This window comes from Phyllostomus discolor, chromosome 6, assembly GCF_004126475.2.
Source record: "Phyllostomus discolor isolate MPI-MPIP mPhyDis1 chromosome 6, mPhyDis1.pri.v3, whole genome shotgun sequence".
NCBI lineage: Eukaryota > Metazoa > Chordata > Mammalia > Chiroptera > Phyllostomidae > Phyllostomus > Phyllostomus discolor.
In genome coordinates this window covers 171173666-171182938 of record NC_040908.2, presented here as the reverse complement: position 1 = coordinate 171182938, position 9273 = coordinate 171173666, and the positions used below count along the sequence as shown (strand labels likewise).

The 9273-nt window shown below is 70.5% G+C and overlaps 1 protein-coding gene across 1 annotated transcript; it reads right to left on the bottom strand.

Moving 5' to 3' along the window:
* Positions 1-1674: 1674 nt before the first annotated feature.
* On the bottom strand, positions 1675-6380 carry GATD1 (glutamine amidotransferase like class 1 domain containing 1). The gene is given in 8 exon segments (XM_028515446.2): positions 1675-1790; positions 1897-1990; positions 2743-2807; positions 2810-2836; positions 3797-3904; positions 4247-4352; positions 4856-4932; positions 6268-6380. Coding segments are annotated over 8 exon segments (657 nt in total). The 5' UTR covers positions 6332-6380.
* Positions 6381-9273: the final 2893 nt, after the last annotated feature.

Sequence of the window (9273 nt, the reverse complement as noted above, 5' to 3'; positions counted from 1 at the left end):
GGCAGAAGCAGGTGCCAGAAAACAGCCTGTTGAGACCGCCCTGGGCACACGTGAGGGGTCAGCGAAGAACCACCAGGGGCCCTTCCCACCCTGGGGCAGCTTCTCTCCCCTGAAGCTGGCCTGGCTCTTGTCCAACCGCGGCAACCAGGCACTGGCCATTGGGGTGGTGGGGCCACCCTCCCAAGGGCTCCAGGGACAGGCTGCGCTGTGGGTGTGCCTCCTTGGGCACCCAGCCCGGCTCGGTGTGTCCAGGAGGCTGAGGCGGCTGCTGGCCCCACCCCACCGCTGCTGGCACCTCCAGGCCCTGGGGGTCTGCACACGTGTCTTGACAGGATGGGTCCAGCCCCAGCTTTAGGCGACACCGTCCCCGTGTCCTGTCCTCACCACAGGGCAACAGTGCTGGCCCCCAATGAAGATTGCACTCACAGGGCCACAGCTTGGTCCGTGCGCTCCCGAGAACAGTGCCGCTAGGGATGTGCTTGCACTGCTTCTGTAGGGTAGGCTTTGGGGTCTGTTCCCAACACCCCTAGGCGCATGGGGTAATCTCTCCCCCACCCCCTCAGCCCCGCCCAGGCCCTGAGCATGGAACAGACCACACCCCCAGGCAGGTTTTCTGGGTGTTCGTGCAAAGAGCCAGCGCTGCACGGGGCCCCGCAGGCCGACAGGTCAGGAGCCAGGTCTGCTGCCCGGGGAATGCTGGGCAGGCGCTGGGCCCAGTGGGGCTGGGAGGAACCCAAGGGTGGGGTGGTCAGGCTGTGCTGGGAGACAGCCAACTGGCATCCTCAGGGAAGGCCTGTCCAGGGCCTATGGACGTGGGGCGGCCACACGGGAGGCCCCTCTCCAGGCACAGCCACAGCCTGTGTGTCCAGCCCGACCATCGGGGCACAGGGAGTGCTGTGCACGAAGCCTGCGGGGCGCTGGGACATGAGCAGCGGCTCTCCCGATGTCCAGAGTGCGGTGCCCAGGCCCGACCTGGGGCCATCGCCACGCTCAGACCACGCACAGGGCAAGCGCTCAAATCAGGGCAGGTCTGGGGACCAGAGCTGTGACCATAGGAAGATTCATTTCCCTTCCCCTTGACCCAAGTCCAAAGGGCTGAGCCAGTTCCAGCCAGCTGGCCCGTCCCCACACACCAGCCAGCCGGCACTCAAAAGGCTGGGGGCAGCCGCCAGCCAGGCAGGGCCCCCACCGCCTGGGAACAGCTGCTGGTGTCCCTGCCCCACCTAGGTGTGCAGGGACGGCAGAGGGAGACACACCCAGTGCCCCCACCCCAGGACACCGACCACATGGAGTCCGGGCCCCAGCTGGCGGCCAGTGCCACGGCCCCCACCCGGCAGCCCCGACTGGCACCCCTCCGGGCTGACTCCTGGAGGCCTCTGCACCCCGACAGTCCTGCCTGGAGCACAGAGTCACCAGGGCTGGCATGGAGGCAGGGTCCCTGCAGGCCCAAGGCGCCCCGCTGCCTCTGGGGACTCTGGGGCCGCCTGGAGGTGGTGGCATCCCCGGGCGGGCGGGTGGCCCAGTGGGCACCTGTGCGTCACTTCCTGCGGGAGAAAGGCCGGGTCAGGGCTCGGGCACCGGCACCGTATGTCACGGGGAACGCGGCCCAGCACATGTTCACGCGTGGCCGGTCCCAGCTGGGAACCCGCCCACCCCCACGGCTGCCCACGGCCCTCACCGGCTGCCACAGAGAAAGAGCAGGTTCTGCACGGCAGGGACGGTGGAGTGCGCATTCTGGCCAGTGACGAGGTGGCGGTCCAGCACGACGTGCACCGCGTCCGGCTCGCTGGCTGCGGGAGACCCCGAGGGCGGGCCTCAGGCCAGGCCACAGGCGGGCGAGGCCACAGGCAGACCCCCACCCGCGCCCCCCACCCCCACCCCACCCGCCCCGCTCACCGCTGAAGCTGGCACCCGCGTCCTTCACAAAGTCCTCCACGACGAGGGGCAGGCGGGCGAAGCCGGGGGCCCTGACCAGCTCGTACACGGAGGGCTGCAGGGAGAGGGGCGCCGCCCGGGTCAGGCAGGCCCAAACGGGAGGGGGAGGGGCGGGGGGGCAGTGCCTGCCCCACAGGCTTCCAGGGTGACAAGCTGGGGGGGGCGGGGAGGGGAACTGTCACCCCTGGCCTGCAGCATCGAGGCCCGTGGGAGACCAGAACAAGCCGAACCCCCCGGCGAGTGGAAGGGCTGGGGCGGGCGGGACACAGAGCCACGTGGTGCATGGGGTGCGGGTCGTGCCCGCAGGAGCTCCGAGAAACTGCCCGCTCTCCTCCGCTGTGCAGTCCGCACTGGGGCCTGGACCTCGGACCAGGCCGCCCCGTGCAGCGTCCGGCAGCCAGGGCCCAGCCCTGCCCCAGGGACCCCTCCCTGGGTCTGCCCCTGCCCACTGTGGCCCCCAGCCCGCGACTGCGGAACTGGTCCTAGCTCCCCATCCGACCAGCACCCCAATGGAGGCCACAAGAGCAAGCCGGACCCGACCCTGCCCTTCCCCACTAGCACAGCCAGCTCAGCCAGCCCGGCTGCCGGGGCCCCGGGGCCATCTTCTCGGTGCTCGCCCACAGCTGAGCGGGCCCTCCCAGGACGTCAGCAGGGAGGGGAGTGGGGGGGGACGGGCAGGCTCTGCCGGCCTGGTGCCATCTGGACAACTGTCACCCTTGCCAGCGGGGACTGTGGCCCCCGCAGGGTCCCTGACGTGCCTGAGCCTCCGGCCCCGACTGCCTCCTGGGACCCCCAGGAGGCACTCACCCCCGTCACGCTGTAGCCTTGGAACACCCAGGACCTGTCCTCGTTGGTGGCACAGCACAGGGCGCGACGCCGTGGCCAATGGCGCAGATGGGCTCTGGAAGCAGCAGACAGGCCGGCACTGAGGTCCTGGGCGGCTGCCCGGCCCCCGCCCTCCCCTCCCCAACCCGCTGGCGCTGCTCAGGCACCGGTTCAGTGGGGAGTCCGGTCTCTCGGCCAACCCCGGGGCACTCTGCCCCCAATGGCCCCCAGGACAGCCTGTGCTGCCCCAGGCCCAAGGACAAATGTCTGCAGGCACAACGGTCACTGCTGTCGCTGCTGTCAGCCGCAGCCCACCTGGAACCCTCCCTCCTCCTGGCTGCAGCGGACTCCCTCCCTCGGGGCCCCAGGGGCAGCACCCCCCCCCCCCCAGGCTCTCCTTGGTCGTCCCCCCCGCCCCCCGGCCTTGGCTCCAGCCTCCCACCCAGAAGACTGCCTGGCACGGGTCCGTTCCCACGGCTGAGGTGCCGGAACAGCGGCGCCGGTCCTGGCGCTGCCAGGACAGAGGCCCGTTCTCCCCGACAAAGGACCCTGTGTGCAGCCGGGCTTCCGTCTGCCAGCCCCTGGTGAGCTGAGCGTCCCGCCGTGCCCAGCAGACATGCCCAGCACCGCCGGGGACTGGCTGGGGCGTCAGGCCAGGACCCCCCCGGAGCAGCCTTCCTCCCGGCCCCCGCTGGCTGTGGCCCCGAGCCTGGATGCCACACTGCCCCACCAGGAGAGAGCAGGCACCCTGCTGGCCCCCTCAGAAGGACCGAGGGGCCACAGGGGGGCGGACCGAAGGACAGGGCAGGTGCCCCACCCTCACGTGTGTGGCAGCTGAGCAAACTTGTCCCTCTCGGGTCGGATGGCCGAAGCTCGTTACACCCGCGGTGACCGACGTCTCCCCTGCAGGACCCGAACCCGCACCCCAGGGCTGCTGCCGCCCCCCCGCCCCTGCCCCCGCAGCAGGCACCTCCTGCCGCCCCGTCCTGTCGGCACAGCGCCCCTCCCGCCCACTCCCAGGCCCAGGGGCACCTACTGCTCTCGGAGCGGAAGTGCTGCAGGATGCGGGCCAGGGACCCGCTGCTGGCCAGGTCGGCCAGGGCCCCAGGACAGCTGGGGATCAGGAGGGCGTGGTACCGGGCACCTGGGGGCGACCACGGGCCAGTCAGTCCTCTGCCCTGCCACCAGGCGCCACCCTGTGCCACTTCCCCCACCCCAGCCGAGGCCCCCAAAGCCCATGCACCACCCTGCCCCCTGTACCTCCAAGTGTCCGCCACTTGTCCCCCTCCCATGGATCCATGGATTGGGGTGGGGGCCGGGGGAGGGCTCTGGGCCCAGGAGGCAGGATAGGAGGCGGCCATGGCCGCCGTGGTGCTGGGCAGCGGGCCTCAGGGAGCTCCGGGAGCAGAGGGAGGGAGCTCTGCGGGCCGCCGCAGACCCGCCCGAGACCCCACCCGCCCGACCCTCCCAGGCCCTGGGCCCTCACCGTCGATGGACTCCAGCTTGGCGGGGCTGGCGTAGGCCTTGAGGCGGAAGTCCTGCACCCAGCGTGCGTTGCTCTCGTTCACGTCCACAAAGTCCATGGTCTTCCCCTGCCAGGGCCCAAGCCAGAGGTCAGCCGGGATGCCCCCTGCTGGCTCCCAGGGAGGCTCAGAAGCTCTGACGGGGGGTGGGGACCGACGGCAGCCCCCTCCCTGGGGCCCAGCACATCCCGAGCTCCACCCGCCCCTTGCTGGTCCTCAGTCTCCTGTCTCTAGAGCAGGAGCAACTGCCCCGCCCCCCTGGGGGGTGACAGTGGAAACGTGCAAAATGACAAACATGTGACACCACTGCCGTGACCCCAGGTCCCACGCCGGCAGAGGGCTGCACACCCTCCCTCGCTCTCCTGTGCAGACACTGGCCCCCGAGGGCCAGTCTCCCCCAGGCACTGCCGGGCCCGGGGTCTGATGATGCCGGCGGGGTCCTGGCCCCCGAGTGCAAGCCAGTCCCCTGGGGTCACAGCAGCCGCAGGATCACCACTTGTCCCAGGAGCTGCAACAGCCTGCTCCTGGCCTTGCCCCAGAAAGAGAGGTGCGGGGATTGTGGCTGGACTTACCCCAGGGGTGGCCACCTGCAGGTTGAAGGCGGCGCTGGCCAGCGTGAAGCAGTGATGGAAGGACTGGGCTGAGACCCCTGCAAGAGGTACCCATGCCGTGAGCACCGGGCTGGACAGCCCCTCCCGTCCGAGGGGGCTGCACAGACACCCCAGGGGGCCTCCCGGCCCTCCCCCCTGCCCAGAGGCCAGGACCCTGTCTCAGCCCCTTGCTCCCAAGGGCTCCCCGCCCCTCCCGCCACGCCCAGCTGGGAAGGGTGGCTGCTGAGGGCTGCATGGCTGCTTCTCAAGAGGCTGGACCCACACCCTTCCTCCTCTGTGCTGACCCTGGGCCCCAGTCCCTCCACCTCGTTTCTCTTTACCCACACTCACGAACCAACACGCGTTCTTGTAAAGCGTTCACAGGTGGAACAAAACAGCCTTTCTAACCCCCTCCCCGACCTCTTGGGATGCTGCCTTCCCAGTTCCTCGAACCCTTGCTCCTGCACCCCCACCTCCCACCCACTTCATCCCAGGGCCCCTGGAGGGACTCTGCAGGGCCCACTGGTCCTGCCCACAGAGCCGGGGGTCTTTCCAGAGCCGTGCCCCTCCCCCACGTCCTCCACACCCCCTGCTCCTGGCACAGCCAGGCCAGCGCCACCCGCCCCTTACTCCCTGCTCCAGCCAGCCGTCTGTGCAGGTAACCCCCAACCTGTCTCCCCGGGACTGAACCCCACTCTCAGTGGCTCCGCCCGCCCCTGAACTCCCCATGGGTGGGGGGGGGGAAGGTAGACCCCAGCTGGCCCCTCCTGCCCTGACTCTGGGCGCACACCCCTCAGGGCCCCCAGGGGGGCCCCTGGGCTCGGCACACTGCGACCGCAGGACCTGCAGTCCTGTCTCCCTGTCCCACCTGAGCAAATACAAAGTCGGGCAGACCAGGCTGCAGACACCCCAGGTCCCCGCCCTGGTCCCCCACCTGCCCCCATGTGACCTGCGGCTCATCACTTCCCTCCGGGCCGGGGGAGCACCGGGAAGGGCTCAGGACAGCACCGGGTGCTCTGCTCACAGCCTCCCCGCCGGGGCTCAGCACCCACAGGCCCGAAGCAAGAGCCGACGCTGGGAAGACCGGACCCCGTGAGCCCCACGTCCGCCTCTGCCGGCCCCATTACCACTCACTGGGCAGCGCCGAGGCTCCCCGCCCCCCCAAGACGGCCCCTCTCCAACCCCTCGTCCTCCTCGTGCGTGCCAGCGCCAAGGCTTTCTGACCCCACGCCTTTCGGAGCCCCCAGGTCCTGGGGACACACCCATCGCCCCTCACCGCGCCCCGGCCTCCCCTGTCCTGTCCCTGAGAGAGCAATCCCGGGCCCCGGGGCGCTTGCTCCGTCCTCCGCGCCGCGGCCCGGCGGCCGCCGTGCACCCCTCCGCGCCAGTCTCACCCTCCGCAGCGCCGCTGGCCACGAGGAGGCAGGCAGGCCTGCTCGGGAGACGCTCGGACGCCATGGGCTCCCCTGCAGTCAGCGCAAACTGCGCGTGCGCGTCTGTGAGTGTGTGCATGTGCGCGCGCCGGGGTGCGCGCGTGCGGGGGGTGTTTGTGCGCGCGCGCCGCGCGGGGCGCGGGACGCGGCTCACGTGCCGCGGAGGCCGGGGACGGGGCCAGGAGCGGCGCCGAGCGCAGGCGCAGCCCCGCCCCGCCCCGCTGGGTCCCCGCGCCCTGGCCCGGCGCGTCGGCAGGTGGCCCGGAAGCACCTGGGTACCCGAGAGCGCGCGGCGGGGCCGCGGGAGGGCCCCGAGGGCCGTCCCCCGCCCGCCCCTGGTCGCGTTTTGCAACAGCTCCTGCCTCTTCCTCGTCCTTTCCCAGGCAACGGGCGCTTCCTGCGGGCGCCGCGGGAGCGGAGACTCGGGGGGCACGTGAACCCGGAGAGAAGACGCCTGCGCCGTGCACCAGGACCCCTCCCCGTGGATGCAGCAACCGAACCTGCGAGCCCCCTGGAGCCGCGCCGGGAGGCGGGGACAGCGCCGACCCCGAGGGGCTCCTGCCCTGGGGTGGGGCTGCGCCGTGGGTTCACGGGAGGAAACCCCAGCCCCCTCCGGGGGTGAGACGGGAGGCCATGGGGGCACCACGTCTGAGGAGGCAAAGACTCGGAGGAGGAGCCGGCTGAGGCTTGGGGCTCCAGGCGGGGGATGTGCGGGTGTGCCCGGAGGTGGGGGCCGGGCGGCTGAGGGAAGACAGGCTCTCCGGGCTCGCTGGGGTCCCGCGGAGCCCCTGGAAGAGGGGGTGACCCTTCCTGAGCCAGGGGTTGCCGAGTTAGGTCAGGAAGGTGGGCCCGGCTGTGGGGCCGCATGGGAAGCGGTTTCATCTCAGGCCGTGGCGGGGGCGGCGGGCAGTGGTGGGCGGCGCTCCTGAAGCCTGGCCTGTGGGGGAGGGAGGCCCCCCTGCGGTCAGTGTGGCCGGGTGGCAGCCGGGCTCCCTGAGGCCCTGCCAGCCTGCTCTGATAGGAAACCCCTGTCGTGGGTGGGGCTGCCGAAGCAGAGGAATCTAGGCTGTGGCCCCTCCCATGGGTGCCCCCGCCTCCCCAGCACTGGCTCTGCCCGCTGCCGGGTTCAGCCCCACGCTTCCTGGGGCCCCGACCCCCCCACCCCCCCTGACACAGGAGCACCTCGCCCCCACCTACTGCAGGACCTCCCACCACCGGGCGAAGCAGCGGCTGGGGACTCCTGGCAGGGCATCGGGACAGGGGGCAGGTGGGAATCTGGAGCCTGTGTTGGTGGGTGGAGACCAGCAGGCCTGAGGTCACAGGCAGGGCCTAGCCAATGGAGAGCTTTCTGGGTGTAGGGAGGGACCCCTCCCCACCGTGCAAGCCCATGGGTGTTCAACCCAGGAGATGGAGGGCGGCTCCAGGGTGCCCCTGCTGGCCCCGCCCCGCCCACACCACCCTGGGGTGTCCCTGGAGCAGGCTGGCTGAGCCGGGTGCAGATCCTCCTGCTGGGGCAGCTGCGAGCCTCTAGGAGCCTGCCGCCTCCCTCGTGGGGATGCACTGAGTCCTTCCTCTGTCTCCAAGGAAGCGGATGGGGAGGGAGCCAGGCCAGCAGTCTCCGTGCGAGGCCAGCGTGTGCGCGTGCACCTGTGCACCTGGGGCCTCCCAGCAGCCCGGGGGAGCAGGTGCCCCCGTCCCGGTCTCCTGTGTGGGCGGCATCCTCGGTCTGCGTCTCCCGAATGAGTGTGCATGGCCTTGCACCCCGGTCGGTGTGTGTGAGGGTGCCGCCAGCTCCCGGGGCCCATGGGCCTGTGACAGCGCAGCCCCTTGTGGCGGTCAGTGCCGCTGGACCTCCAGTGTCAGCCACCAGTTCCCTGGAGATGCCGCCCTTTCCCGAACACACCTGGCCAGACGCCGTGACCAGTCACCGGGACGCAGGGGGCCCCTGTCTGCCCGGCCCTGGGACCAGGTGTGAGGTTGGGGAGCGGATTGGGTGGGGGGAGCCGAAGACCCGGGAGTCAGAGGCCTGACCTGGCAGCCAGGGCAGGCCTGGCCCAGCGAGTCACCCGCCACCTCCGCCCCGTGGGGTGGAGAGGTTCTGAAGCACCGCCAGTCCACGCCCTCGTCTGGGGGAGGGCGGGGTCCCCCAGACGTGACGAGAGTGCACTCCAGTGTGGGGCCCCCAAAGAGGGGTGCTAGAAAGGAAAACAGTGGCCCCCACACGGGCTCCCTGGTCACCCCTGTCCAGGGTGCCCACGCCCTTCAGAGCCCACCTGTGACACGAGAACCTGTGACGTGACAGCAATGTGGGGACAGGCACCCAAGGCCCCAGTGCTCAGAATGCGAGGCCCGAGAGCGGAGGTTCCCAGGGGGACCCCTGGTGGGAGTGAGGGGGCCGTGCTCAGTGGGGTCCTCGTCAGCCTGGCCTCACTCACTGCGTGCCATCTGTGTACCCGGAACCTCTCCGTGTCTGTCATTTTCTTTATAACGTTAAAGTTGTTCTGCAGTAAAAATAACTTAAAAGAGCCTTGGGGGTCCCTGAGAGTTTTTCATGTTGGATGGCTCCCCTATTCCTGAAGTTAAGAGAGCCGGTGGCAGAGGCCGAGCACCAGGGCCCAGGGCCTCGGCTCGCTGGTTCTCCGGTGCCCGTGAGGGGTGCCGGGACCTGAGTGGGCGGGACACAGCCACAGGCGCTGGCACAGCGAGGCCTTGGGATTGTCCCCTTCCCGGGGCTGGACCCGCAGGCCTGCTGGTGGGAGGGGACAGCTGATCTGCACGCACAGACCCTGGCGTCCAGGCGGACTGCAGGCCCAGACGGGAGCCGGGGACGAGAGTGCTGGGAGGACACCGAGCTGGGCCCCGGCAGCCCCCATAGTGCCAGGAGTGCAGCGGCTGCGGGACAGACCCAGGACCTCCACAGTGAGGGCAGGGTTCGAGGTGAGTTGGCCTGGAAGGGCGGTGTCTGGG